General features: G+C 41.4%; 1 protein-coding gene across 13 annotated transcripts in view; it reads right to left on the bottom strand.

Moving 5' to 3' along the window:
• Positions 1-14,846, bottom strand: part of CACNA1D (calcium voltage-gated channel subunit alpha1 D) — a 220,274-nt gene that overhangs the window by 173,300 nt on the left and 32,128 nt on the right. For 12 of the 13 annotated variants that reach the window (XM_065845268.2, XM_071813153.1, XM_071813157.1 and 9 more), the window contains exon 1: positions 1,136-1,509. The exons of the other annotated variant lie outside the window; for it this stretch is intronic. In XM_065845268.2, the coding sequence (XP_065701340.1) occupies positions 1,136-1,172 (37 nt within the window). In that variant the 5' untranslated portion in view covers positions 1,173-1,509. Of the gene's footprint in view, positions 1-1,135; positions 1,510-14,846 lie in introns of those variants that run through there. 13 annotated transcript variants of the gene reach the window in all.

Raw genomic sequence — 14,846 nt, 5'->3', positions numbered from 1 at the left:
CCGAGGCAGGAGAGGAAAACCGCTCCCCAGCGATCGCTGCTTGTCAACGGGGGAGAACCACAAGCCGCAGCCCCCGCTCTTCCACACGGGGGGAACGAGAAGGACGCGAGAGCCGCGACCGCGCGTGGGTGCGCACGAGCCCGGCCGCCGCTTCCCGCTCCGCTCGCGCCCCTGCCTGCGCGGGGGGCGGCAGCGCGCGCCGGGGGCGCGGGGCGGCGGGAGCCCTAAGATGGCTCCCCGGGATGGCGGCGGGGGGGCACGGCCCCGGCACTGGGCAGCGGGCGGTGCACCCACGGCCGGGTGCCGCGGGGGCGGGCTGACACCGGGCAAAGGGTGGGAATTTTATCTCCAACATTTTTCCAAAGGGTCCCTGCTTCCCCGCCCCGCTTTTTTCCCCCAGATAAAAAAGCAACAGCACAGCCATCTCGCCCGCCATCCGCCTACCCTTTGGGATGCTATGAAACGTGGCTGGGCGCAAATAAACCACCCACCTATCTACCTATCTACCCATCGTCTTTTAAAATCGATACTTGGAAACAAAGCCCGGGTGCCTGCGTTCCCCGGGGGAGCACCACAAACTTACTGCTAATTTGAGGAGGCAGGAATCATTTAAAAACAACACTGAGGGATATGGAAGCGGCCGCCGCGGGGGATTAACGCTGAGGCGCCCCGGCAGGGCAGGGGGCCGAGCACATCGCACCCCCGCCCGGCCCTAACCCCTCGCTGCCCTCCCGCCCCGGCGCGGGGAAGCCACCGGGAAGCCGCATCTCCAGGCAGGTTTATCCACAGTGACACCAATAAGAGGGAAACACAGACCAAGCCGTGTCCTCCCCCAGCGCAGCCAGCTGGTATTAATGGCCTAGGGGCAAAAGAGAGACAGGCATAAACCCGCTCCCATGTTGGTCACATGCCGAGGGCAGCACCTTATCTCGCCTTCACCTCATCCTCTGCCCTTCCCATTCCCTCCTCGAACGCAACCGCTCATCCTTTCCACATCCCAAAACCACCCTATCCTCAACCCCTTCCCTAATCCCCCCAATCCCCGACTCCCAAATCCCTCATAAATCCTCCCCCGCTCTCCCCTCCTCTCAATCCCGGGCACGCCGCTGCCCTTGGTGGGCGTTCCGGCTCTTACCTTCTGGGTGCCGCTCCGGCTGCTGCTGCTGGTGCATTTTTCTCACTTTCTCCAGTATGTGAGAGGAAAACGGAAAAAAAAAAAAGGGCAGAGACGCCCCCCACCCCAAGCCAGGTGTGCGCTGCCCCTGCGCTCCCCGCTACCCGACCCCCATGGTAGTGACTAGCGACGTGCGAGGGGCTGCTGCTGCTCCTCCTCCTGCTGATGCTTCGCCGCTGCCAAATCCCTCAGAGTTTGGGCCAACATGACACTCACATCCGGGTGACACGGGATCTTTCCATCCCTAGCAACCCGGCTGCTGCTGCTGCCGCCTGCTCCTCAGTCCCACTCCTGCTGCTGCTGCCTGCTCCTCAATCCCCCTCCTCCTGCTGCCTGCTCCTCCTCAGTCCCCCTCCTCCTGCTGCTGCCGCCTGCTCCTCAATCCCCGTCCTCCTGCTTGCCGCTGCCACGGGGTTAACTCCCTCGTTGCTGCCACCGCCACCTGCTGCTACCGCGCTCCCGCGGCCGCGCCGGGCGGGGGCGCGGAGCCGCTCTCTAATCGCCTGGAGCTCCGGCAGCCGCAAATAGAGCTGCTGCTGCTGCTGCCGCCGCCGCCGCTTTAACCCCTTCGCCGCCGCGCAGCAGCTCCCGCGGGCTGCCCCCGCCGCCGCCACCCGTCCTGCCGCACGGTCGCCGCGTTCCGGCCGAGGCCCAGTGCCGTCCGGCCGCCCGGGGCCGCGCAGCGCCCCGCGTACCCCGCCCGCCCTCAGCCCCGTCCCGTCCGACTCGCTGCCCCACACGGCAGGTGCCGGTGTAACGCCCGGGACATCACAGACACCTGAGCGGCTTTAGCCTCTCCCCCTCCACGCACTCCGCGACTCTCGCTATTGACAACTCAAGCCGTACCGGCCCGGGACGACCGTCCCCGTCTGCCCTTGCCCGCGCCAGCCCCGCGGGGGACGCGCTCCTCCTCCGCTTTCACCTCTAGGGAAAACCCAGAAACTCAGCCCAACTTTGAGCTCTCCCCTTACCTCATTAACCTGTTGAAATGGCGCCCTTCTAGCTGCAAGCCAACCCTGAGACTTCAAAGTTTACCCAAATAAATAATTTTAATAAATACGGCTTCGAAAAAGTTCCTTTTTTTTTTTTTTTTTTTTTTTTGTCGTTTCCTTCCACCGCTGATCCCACAAACTTTAGTTCTGGATTTGGTTCATTGGTCTTGAAACTACCACAGTAGTCCTGTGTACCAGCACATAGGACTGGAGCAGCCCTGAAGCACAGTGCAAACGACAAAACTCGGGGCAGCTGCCTCCAACTACTGCAAGGGGATGTTTCAACCCCTACCAAAAGTAACCAGGGAAATAAAGGATTGTAGACATACAAATACAAAATAGATTTGAGGCTTTAAAATTAAAGCTTGTTTTCACTGCAATTAACATTTTCTGGTATTTTTAAAGAGTATTTGTTTCAAACAAGCCATGGTCAAACACAAAAGGTTTGAAAGATGGTATTTTGTTAAGAAAACATTTCAGTGAAACTACATCTACCATCCTTTTCCTCTACCATTTCCTTAATCATGTCCCTATCCACTCTTTTAGCCATCCTTCATCCACAACTATGTCCATCTAATTAATAATAAATAACGAGTACACACAGTAATTAGAAGAAGAGCAATAAAACCTTAATACTGCTGATACTTTCCAAGGATCTGGTGAAGAATGCCCAGTCTCCTCCAGTTTTATAAGAAGCTCCTTGTAGGTAGAGCCTATCCCTTCTGGTATTATCTTTGTAATTCAAAGGATGAAAAACATCAGCAGCAGAGGTAATATAGAAAGAAACTTTCTGAGGAAAGAAAACCCCAGTGCCACTCTCAACCTCCCTTGGCTGCAGCACTTCCTTTTTTATAATGTTTGGACCTGATGGATTCATCTGTTGCAATCGTGAGTCAGACTGTTGATTTGGTTTAATTAGGAAGATACCACGCCCACTTGACAGGTTTTTATCATTACAGCACATGTTTTTCCAGATTAAAACAGTCTACTATTTACTTAGATACTTGTCTTCAATGTCCACGAAAGTCGTCACTAGGACTTCTTTTCTCAGCAGTCAGATATTTAGGTGTCAAAAATCTTTGGTGCATTTTCAAAAATGTCTAAATCAAGACTAGTTGCCTAACAACCACAGCAGGCACTGGAAGGAGACACCTAATGTGCTTAGCAGGAGTGAATGTCTAACCTGCTTAGGCACTTAGTACCTTTACAAACCTAGACTCCAGTAACAAAATCATTTTTTTAAATGAGACTTACAAAGTTAAACACTGAGACGCTATTGAGAAGTTAATAACTAATAAGGCCTGGATCTGACATCAGCAAAAAGCATCCTACAGTGAAGGGCTGCCTCCCTTGCAAATGTTTTAATGGAATTTCTGGATTCTGACGTTACCAATGCCTATTTTCTAACCCTCAGTCCTTATAACAGGTCATAGCAATATGTACAGGCAGCTGCCAAATGCTCCTCAAAACCAAACTTCATAAGCCTCCCAATAAAATCGTGAAACGGGAAATTTTTTTCAGTTGGTCCAAAACTGTAAGCATATATTTTTTTCATATTTCAAATGCTGTCTCTTTATTGCTAGAACAAATTATCTACTATATTTGCAAAAATCAAAATTTTATTTAAAAAATAAATACTAGAAAGAAAGTTTTGATAAAGTATTCAAGAACACTGATACTGTTTAGTCACGAAAGTGCTAATTACTGAAGCCATCAACACTGCTCTAAACAGCTGTTTTCCCATCTTCTTCTAGAAACTTGTGTCTAATTATTTCACTAAGATTGCTTCACTTTTATTTCACTTTGATACTAGTTACTCATCCCTGGATGAAACAGTCAGCATTATGTGCATGTTTTAGAATGTGTACCAGCTACCACAAGAAGTTTTCATTTTGAACTGAAACAACCATTGTTCAGAAAAAGAAGAAATACGCATGTCCTCATCTGTCATAGCCTCTGTGTACTTCATAGACTCAGTGTGCTTCTTTTACATGTTAAAGAATAGTAGAGCAGGGAACAAATACATTTGATATTATAATATATTTATTGCAGATTTGCAACTAAATTACTATCATTACCCCCTCAATAACATTTACTGCTTGTCAGGGATTTATTCTCTGCAAGGGAAAGAGCCGGCCAAAGAGGCAGCCTCTTATGGACATCATAGGAGCGGAAGCCCCTTAAGAATTTAGGAGCATTGTGCAGAAGGATAAACCTAATTAACCAAAACTTCAGCCACTCTGAACTTGTGGAGCGGCACACAGCAAACTGTGCAGAGGTTCAGTGCCAGAAGAAAGAGTAAATCCAATTGCAATGCATGTAGGTAACAAATACATAATTTTATGAAAAATGGGAAGCAACAAAACTGGCCTAGTCCTTAACGAGGCAGGGATTCTCACCCACTTGGGTTAATCCATTATTAATTCTTATAGTCCGTCTGAAGTTATTAGTATGCTAATATATACTAAATTATTACTATCCTTATACATGGGAGGAGTATTTTAATGAAAGATGGCTATGTTGCAAACAAGGATTCATTCTCATCCATGTTATGTATTTCCTTTTCACTTTGCATATATTTTCAGGTGCACCCTTCTTTTCTTTTTCCCTAAAGACTTCTCGTTTAATTGTTCTTGTCTGCAGTATGGTAGAGCTACAGTTTGAGTTTGATGTCTGAATTTTTATCTAAAAAAGACCATGATGAAGTTTAAATATGTTAACATATTGTTTATGTCCAATCAGTGAATATCATCTTTCTGATGTCAGCACAAGTAATAGTGACTCTCTAAAGAACTTATAATAGCACTTTGTTATTATGAATGGAGTTTATAGGGAAAACTATAAAAAATGCATACTTCTGAAAACCCATTAACTGGGATCTAAAAAATAGATAAAAATGTGCATAAATGGATTTTAAAATACATTAATCCACTATAGAATGAAGATGATGAGAGGAAGGCTTAATTGTCTATGTTATTGACCTTATCCATACTCGAGATTTAATAGGTAAAAAAACTTCCAAGAGGATATAACTCTGAATTTTATTTGCCCTATGCAAGAATAGTCTTTTATGTTTTTTACATAGTTGTTTTCTTTATTAATTTGCGTGAGCGGAGTAACCTAATCCTAAGCATAATTTTTATTTTCTTCTCTCCTAATTAGTACTTGATGAAAACATTCAAATGCCAGAAACCTACCACAATGAGGTCTTTCCATGTAATCATTTGCATAGAAGCTCACCAAAACCACAAATTTTTGAAAGCTCAATGTAAATGAAGTCAGTAACACTGCTTCAGTCTACCTGGAGATCTAGCTGTACATTTTGTGAAAAAAAATCTCATGAAAACTTGTACAGAAGCATGGAGGGAGGGAGAAGGAGGGAGAGGAGGGAAGGCAGCAGGGTGTGCAGACAATGCTCTTCTCATTTGTTTGGCTGAGCTACAGCTTCAAGTATGTCTCAGATTGCCTGTGGATTAAAGAAATGGGTGATGGTCTCCAGTAATGCTCACCAACTCAAAAAAAGTCCTAATTTATTTTTTCCATCCTCTCAGCAGGACTTTATATAATGGTACCCAGATAGTAAGGGACAACTGCAAACATGATTTTGAATTATACGTTTTCTTGTATATGTCACTGAAATGATATTTTTCATTTTCTCTATATGCAAGTATAAACAGTGTAATCTGCTCTGAGCATGCTGAAAATCTGTTAAATTTAAAATCCAGTTGGATTTTTTCAAAACAAATTACTAAGAATGTAATGAAATGTGTTTTCCTGACTAATTAGCTTCTTTGGCTTTCTGTGGCTTCAACTAGGATGCTATTACTCAGCAACACAGTTTATATTCTTTCAGCAGTTCCCTCTCCTAGCTATAGTTCTTCACTATTTTCAGTGTTCACCATGTCTTTTCACTCATTTGCTTTGATTATTTGACTGCAAATACAGCCACTTAGAAGTTACTGATATTCTATTATTCTTAATATCAAATCTTCATTTCCTAGTAGTTGTCTTTTTCATCCATTCCCTGTTTCCCTCTGATTGACAGTCATGGACTGTTTTCACATTTTTATCCAGTGATCCCCTGTTACTGATTGATATTTTCCACCCTATGTGTTATCCATCCTCCAGAACTCTTCTGTTCCTATGCCAGTCCTAGTCATTTGAGGCCCAAGCAAATTTGCTTTGGTGGGCACCAGACAGGGTTCCTAGCCAGAAATTATTTCCAACTATATCACTGCGCTAGCAAGGTGAACTGAAGTGGTGACAGCAGGACTACATCACCTTATATTTAGAATATGCATATTTAGGATAGAAAATATTTAAACTGTTGACTGCAGGAACACATTTCAAACTGTCATTTAAGTAGATTCAAAATTTTCTCTGAAGAGTTTCATCTTTATTTTTAGTGCTCAGTAGAATGATGATTTCACAGATGGGCAACATAGCCAGCTACCAAAAAAATTCCACTACACATAATTGTGCTTGAAAATGTCACAGTAAAATGGACGGATGACTCACAGTATCAGCACATGTGTCTCATGCAAACAAATAACTTTTATAAATACAAGCCACACTCCAGCTTCTGCAAGATATTCTCATGTTGGCTCATGGTGGAGTTCCAAAACCCCGCACCGGAGGCTGGGAGACTACTAAAAACCGCACAGCTTTTAGACAGAAGCAAACACGTTTGTGTGTGGGCTCTCCCACGGCGACTGCAGGAGACAACAGCCGGGCAGCACCAGCCCTCCGCAGGTGCCGTGGGAGGCAGCGGGAGACGGGGCGGCCGGGTCCGCGGTGGCGAGTGGGAATTCCGGCTGTGGGAGCTGCCCCAGGCGCTGCCCGAGCTCCGCTCCCGACAGGAGCCCAGCCCAAATGGAAACACGTTTTCAGGCAAGAGCCCTCTCCCTGCCCACGAAGCCCTTTGATTTCTCCTGTGAAAGCGCAGATGTCTCCTTTCAAATGTAAACTTGCTTTGTGCTTTTAAACCAACTTTTTTCTGCTGTGATGTCTGGAAGTATTTTTGCCAGAGCAAGTGAAATTCATCAGCTCTGTAAGAAATGTTAGGAAACTGACACTTAGGGAGATTTAGGAATAAGTAAAAGTCCATGGTTTTTAACATTCAGCAGAGTACAGAGTGAAATCCAATTCTCAGGTTTACCTCTCTCTGCTCCAGTTATTAAACACATTACCTAGGGTTCAAAAAATGTTTCTCTCTTTCCAGATACAGAAAACACAAATTTAGCAAATTTCACTGCAGAATCTTTCCCAAATAGATTTTTTAAATTACTTTGAGAGATATTCCTTGTCAAAAGCAGCTCTTGAAGAAGACAACAGCTGCACAACTGAGCACACCAAGGTCAAGAGATGTTCTACTTTATTCTGGCTCTGCATCATGACACAGTTTCACATGATCCATCCTTCCTTTTACAGGAATATGCACTACGTAGTGTGTGAGACAGGCCTACACTTACAGCAAGAAACTGGTGGTAAATATTTGTATAAAAAGAAGAAAAACAACTATCTGTGCTAATTGGTACCTACTGGAGCAAATGTAGTCACGTCTTTGTTGGTGTTCACACCCCACACTGAAACTGGATCCACAAATAACAAGAAAATCACAGGCCTATAGAGTGGAGGAGGAGTTGCAGTAATTGCATTAGAGGATGAGGAAAAAGTGTAAAATGCTACTGAAGTAAAACACAAGTCTAGATTTGCAGATCTGGAGCAAGCTTTTAAGGGCATTTTTCTTTAGAATTTTATATTCTTATAAGTAGATCCAATGAGCTGCATCACTCACAGGAGCAAAGGATTACAGCTATGAAATATTTTAGAAAGTGTGGTATAATCTCAACATCGGATGATATGGCAATCATTTTTGAAGTGCCTCACTAGGTGGAACAGAGACTGTCACATATAGCTCCCATCTTTGGCTTTAACTTGAACATCTCATATGTATGTTCAGTCTTTGTTTTTATGGGTATCTAAACACATCAATGAGTTGCATATTACTCAAAAATTCCTTCCCATACCTCACTAAATGCTGTAGAATAACAAGATTGACACCCTACCACAAATTTTTCTTCCTGGCTTTATGGTGACATTCAACAAAACACGGAGCCATGTTAGGTCAAGCCTCTGACAACTGTGCTTTCACTAGAGTTCAAAGCATTTGAAAGGACAAAAGCATAAATAAGGAAGCAAAGTAACTATCCTTTCATATCTTTCATAAGACTTCACTGTGTAGCTCTTGACAACACAAAGACCAGATTAATAGACTAGGGAAACAAATCCCTGCAGAAAAGCACTGAGGAATCATGCTAGTAGTAGACAAGGCAAAAGAAGAGCTTTACAGTCAGTGGTAGAGGAGCTGCAAATAACAAAATTCCTTTAGGACCCTATGGACTCTCTCTTGATGTTTTTCAGCTAGCAGATGCAATTATCAAAAGGTGTTTGTGAGGTAAAGTTTGTTACTTAGAGAGTTGGGGGATTGTTTTTTTTTTCATCAGAGACACTACTGCCCAAGCATGTCAAATGAAGATGTGCTATGATGTGTTTAGTTGAATGGAAATATTCCAGTTTTGCATCATATTAATATTTCTGAAACAACTAACAAATTCTGTCACACTTCTGCTTTCTTCTGCATGCCCTTGAAACTAATTGAAAATCAGCGACTGCAGCCAAATCTCAATATTTTAGTCACCTGCCTCACACAGTTGGCTCATTGATGCAGTTCACTTACAGCTTTGAACTTATGTGTGAAGCTCCTCTCACTGGCCGTGGAACTGGCATCTTAAAGTAGGCTGCCATTTCCCAAAGAAGGGGGTGTTTCCCATTATGGGTATCTGCTTGATAGCTGGCAGACCTGTCAACATGCTCTGCAATTTCAAACACAATAAAGCTCTATTATGCATGCAAAATAAAACGTAGACCCAGGTGAATTATGTCTGGGGGCTTTTCCAGTTTGCTGTTGTAGAGCAATTCTCCAAGCAGTCCTTCATGCAGAAACCCCAGCTATGAAAACATGGGCCACTAATATCTTCAATCATTTAATATGCATGCTTTTTTTTGCCTTTTTTTTTTTTTTTTTTTTTTGCCTGGGGTCTTTATTTCCTGTCAAATAAAAGGATTATTTCTGAAAATGACTCTCACTAGACTCGGCAAGATTTTTATCCATTTCTGCGTCTGAAAGGTTTGCATCATCAAATAAGAAACTAGAGATTATGGTTATGAAAATATGTGAATAAAAGCAAAGGGACAGATGCCGAAGCCATAAAAATTACTAAGGCATAATCTGTGTTTACTGTTCCACATAAATACACAGCTAAAAAAAAAAAAAAAGACCACAACATAGAGTACAATCTCAAAATTTATTTTCAGCTTCTAGCCAATTTAGTATATGGCCTTTTTTTTTCTTCTGTTCTGTACAAAGGCCAGTGATTGAGCTTATTTATAGGTATATTTTAATTCTCTAAAGATACAGATTGCTTCCTCTTGTATCATACTGAATTTAGAAAATTGTAAACAAACCAAATGGTGAATTTCATTTAGGAGTTCAATCTAAATTAAGTTGATTTAGGTTTAAGGGCTCTGTTTAGCTGTAGCACATTTTGACCTACTTCATGTACTATACAGTGTATAAAACAACACTTGATGAGAGAGAAATGATTTTTAGTATGTCCCCGGAGAGCTAATATAGCTAATATAGGTACTTAGCAATGTAAAACACATTTGAGTGCCCTACACATACAAAATCCTATTCTAGAGTCACACAATGTGGGCATGTTACAGCTGTACTTTGCATGCTACGCAGTCTCTCATAAATCCCAGCACAATTTTGATAAAAAATTCAAGGCTTAAAGAAAGTCAAAAGAGACAAACACAATTATTTTTAAAATCCTAGCAAAGACTTTGTGTCAACCACCATTGGTTTTGAAGTTCTGATGTCTCAGAGGAACCTCAGAACTCCTCTAGCCTTCAGTACATGGTGTTCTCAGTGGAAATACAAATGACTGTGACCTTTGCCAAGGAAACCCCTGGCTAATGATACAGTTTCATAGCATCTTGCTGTCAGGTATATACTTGAAGACTCTCCAAGGTAAATTAATGCATGTCAGATATTAGACTAGCCCCCAGATGTAGTTATGGATTGCCAGAATGTAAAGACATCTGCAAAGTACTCCTTTCCATCAGTAGCATTTCTCTACAGAGCAGTTCTAATTGAAGAACAAATTGTATAATAGTTGAATGTTTTCTTTCAGAGTGGAAAGGAGAAAAAAGAGCTCAAATGTTTCAGGCAGTTTTGACAACAACAAGGAAAAAAAAGAACTTTTATTATTTTTAGTATGTGACACAAGAAAAGAAGGCTAATGCTGACTTTCCTGCTGCCTGTATTCTTGAACAGATCTCACCTGGAAATGCCCTACGGGCAGGTACCGAGGTACACACAGCACACATATGCCCACACATGAAGACTCACCCTAGTTAGGGAGTAGCTTATTATAATGGGGCACTACAATGCTCCTCATTGATGACAGTGAGGCTGGTGCTGAGATGGCTGGGAGGTGCAGCTTTGGAGCTATGGAGAGAGCAAATGTAACAGGAACTTCCAAAAGGGGTTGTTGTGAACCTATTTTTAAAAATAATAAACTGTTAAACTACTTAGATAGCATGGGGAATCAAGCTGTATAAAAATGGACAGGAATGCTTCTTCAGTAGGCTGGATTTTTGTCAAATAGTCTTCACTGTAAACCCATGCAAAATATGCTTTTTTCTTTATCCTTCAATTCCAATCCTGTTTTCAGATACAATATTTCAATGTTATAACTTCATCAGAAACACTACTTAAATTATACTAAAATATGAAGGTTTGGATTTGGAGCATGTGTATAGAAAATGGATTTGTTGTTACCTCTGATGCACAGGTGCCCACTGTAAAACCAGATGCCATGCGTAGTGCATTAGCTGGTATACTCTACCAAAGGACCTTTTTTGGCTTTGTAGAAATTCAGCACATTATCTGACAAACACTGCAATTTAAGGGTTTTTTTTGCCTCTGCTTAGGCATCCTGCTTACACACAGATTTACCTTTTGGCAAGCGAAATCTGCGTCTATTCAGTCTGCGCCTGTTGCATCACCAAGCACCACCTTCTCTGCTGTTCCAATGAGCCAGCAATGCAGCCGTGGCCTGGGGCAAAGGCTGACTCAGAACCACTGAAGCTAAACATCAATGCTTCCCCTAAATAGGCAGACACTTCAATATCATTGACTTCCATGAGATCTGGTATTTCTTTCAATCCAGCTACATCCAGCGCTAAATAATGAATAAAACAGCAGTTGGGGCAAGGGAGGGAGGTCAAGGGATTGCAAGAGCTTGAAAAATATTGGCTATTCTAGGCATAAAAGAAGGATAAGGCTGATGTGGATGACTAAGAATGTCAGAAGAGTTCTTCAGGATAAATAGAGGGTACATGACATATATAAGAACATGAAATCTGAAGAGGATTAAGAGAATTATGAACTGAAACTGAAAGGCTGTAAAAACCCCCCAAACCCAACAACAGCACTATTTAAGGCTGTCAGAATTGACAAAGTGAGGAGATTGCTCAGAAAGGGGAGAAAAACAATAAAGGATCTCAAAATATTTAAGTGATGTGAAGATCAACAAGGAATTAGCTACTGAGCTGTTACCAGAACCTGTGCCTGAGAGGACTTAACAAAATGACAAGATAAACCTAGAAATGTAAATGCACACTTCTATTCAATATCCATGCAGTAAAGAAAAGTGAAATGCCAGAAAAGAGAACACAACTTCCACAGGAGGATACTGCAAAAATAAGATTTTGTAAAAATAAGATTTTAAGAGCAATAAAATAAGAACTAACCTTTGTACCATCTAGAATGAGCAACAACACAGAGAAGCGGTGAGGCTAGATTATTTGTGACAAGTATACTTTAAAGAAAATTTCAAACAACAGTGAGCCTTTAGCTGTGATTTTGCAGAAAGAGCTCAAAATGAACACAAAAATAAGTGAATGTTACTCCAGCCTTCAGAAACCAAATCTGAAAGAGTTAGGAAAGCAGATATGACTCATTATAGCCTGAGTGGTCAGGGTGATCCTACCAACATTAAAGCATGAGATTGGTAACCATGTATAACATTTGGAGGAAATAAAAAAGCATTCCATTGCAATCCTCAATGGGACTTGCAGCTTCATTTTCTAGTACTTTGAAGTGAAATCAATCTGAGATAATGGTCTGCAACTTTCCCCCCCAGTTTCTTTCCTCGTTTTTTTACAGAAACCAGTGGCTCACCACTTCGGCAGAACCACTGGAGAGCGGCAGCACCCATATTCACAATGTCAAGGAAACCTTAAGATTGATTCTATTAAAATTTGATGGCAGATCTGAAAGAACAGGTGTTTCAGGATCAGTCATGAGCCGTATTTCAGCACTGTAAAATAACTCCAAAGCTGGAAGTCCTTCCCACTAGGTTATTTACCTTATATCTTACCAGCTCTTTGTATAGAAGGTCAGCAGGCCCATCCTGCATCAAATCACTGGCATTAGATTTAGGAGCATGAAGGAAGGAACTCACTGATCCTCTTAGATTCAAAAGATATTATCAGACAAAATTAAAGAATGTAGTATTTGTTGTAACTTAGAGTTAGTTTAGTTAAATCTTTTGTATCAAATAAGTAAATTAACCACAGAAAGAGAGAAGCTAGTGCATTCTTGGCTTCTCTACACCCAAGTATGCAGTAACACTGTTTACTTTCTTTGATTAATTAACACATTTTCTGCTGTGAAGAGGTTATTGAAATGACGTCTGAAGCCTAAGAACTGCCAAAACAGGCTGCAAAATACACTTCATCCAACTATTCTCTTCATCAGATTCGGAATACTTCTGCCCAGATTTTTCACACTAAATAAACTCACCCCTTTGCTATTTGCTTTTCTTTTCCTCTGTAGATACCTGTCTTTCTAAATGCACCTTCAAACAACCTTGTGGGTTTTTTCAGCTTTATGTCATTGAGTGCCATTTAATTTAAATGTTTGTGGATATGCTTCTTACCTACGTACTGACCTTTCCCTAACAGCCCACACCACCCCGTGTTTCAGGCTGTACTGAAACTACTACAGATGCTCTATTTGATGACATTACATTAAAGAGATTCATGCCAAAAGTCTTTGGCCATCGCCATCGATGCTGATGTCAGCATAGTTTTAAGAATGAGGCTAGCTAGCTGATTGCTTTACAGAGCAATCACAGGCAACACGGAACGTGGAGCCAAGTGTTTTGTTGGAGCAAGCAGGCAGAACGCCATTGAAGACGTCTATTCCATCAGGCTAAAACTCCCTCTTGCAATGACAACCAGCACAAAGGTTTCCACACATGGTGATGAAACCAAAGAATGAGGTTTCAGTAGACTTGCATCCTGCATAAGCACAATACTAATTGCCTCAGATCCATATTTTTAATAGTTTTATTTATATCAAAGAACCTGTTACGTAAGATTTGTAACAATAGATTCTACACACTATAAAATATACATTGATCCCATGATTTCCAGTGGGATCACTACTAAACGAGTTGTAAATAAAATAAATTATGGCAAAAATTGCTATTTAAAGAGACAAAAATAGCACATATTAAGTGATCTCTCATGGAAAAGGAGAAGGAAAAAGTTGAATACCTCCATAATATAGTAAAATTGGGAAAAATATGGGATATTATTGAAGAAACTTAGCATAATTTAAAGCTATTAAAGTGAGCACTGAAATAAAATGGATGAATTTGTAAAGATAAACCAACAAATAATCTGGAAAGTACATTGTTTTGAACAGCATGATACTTTTAAATGGAAAAACAGCCTTCAAATCATGGTATTTTGGCAATGAAGTTGAAGCTCAGAGAAACATTAGAGCTTAGTTTTAATCATCATCTACTATTTAGTATGGGATGTAAAGTATTAAAGTAGTAAATTTCCAGAATACTACAGAGAAATCTAAGAGATTAGCATATTAATTTTAAAATATTCCTATTTTTTTTTCCTTTTTCTTCTACAGAGCTTTAGTAATGTAAAGAATTTACTCACTATCCATGATGATATAGTTACTTTAAGCACTACTGAAACCAATATTTGATTTGTTTGCAAGTCTGCAACAAAGACAGAATGAATGTGGCCATTCCAGAAAAGCCCTCAGATGTCTTTTGCATTTTTGATATTCAAAAATGTAGTGCAGCACTTGGGTAGAGCAGAATGCTCTCTTGAAGCATGGGCACGCTGAATCCATGATCAACCCATGATGGTTTTGTGTTCTCTGGAAGATTAATTTGCTCTTGTGAACTACTTAATAACTAGCTAGATGGTCCTCCTCTGTTTTAAATTGTCATCATTGTACCTCTAAATAAACTACTACAAATCTTTAAGTAGTAAAGCAACGTGTCATCACAACTTGCACTTCTGTGTGCAGAAATTTCAGCGCTGCAAAGTGGTCCTACGCTCACTGACCACTGAATTTAACGCTTCAAGAGAAGTATTCAAATACTTACGCTAGCAAAGTCAATTCTGAAAAGAAAAGAAAAGAAAAGAAAAGAAAAGAAAAGAAAAGAAAAGAAAAGAAAAGAAAAGAAAAGAAAAGAAAAGAAAAGAAAAGAAAAGAAAAGAAAAGAAAAGAA

This window comes from Patagioenas fasciata, chromosome 10, assembly GCF_037038585.1.
Source record: "Patagioenas fasciata isolate bPatFas1 chromosome 10, bPatFas1.hap1, whole genome shotgun sequence".
NCBI lineage: Eukaryota > Metazoa > Chordata > Aves > Columbiformes > Columbidae > Patagioenas > Patagioenas fasciata.
The sequence above is the reverse complement of the archived record's forward strand: the minus strand, read 5'-3'. Positions and strand labels throughout refer to the sequence as shown.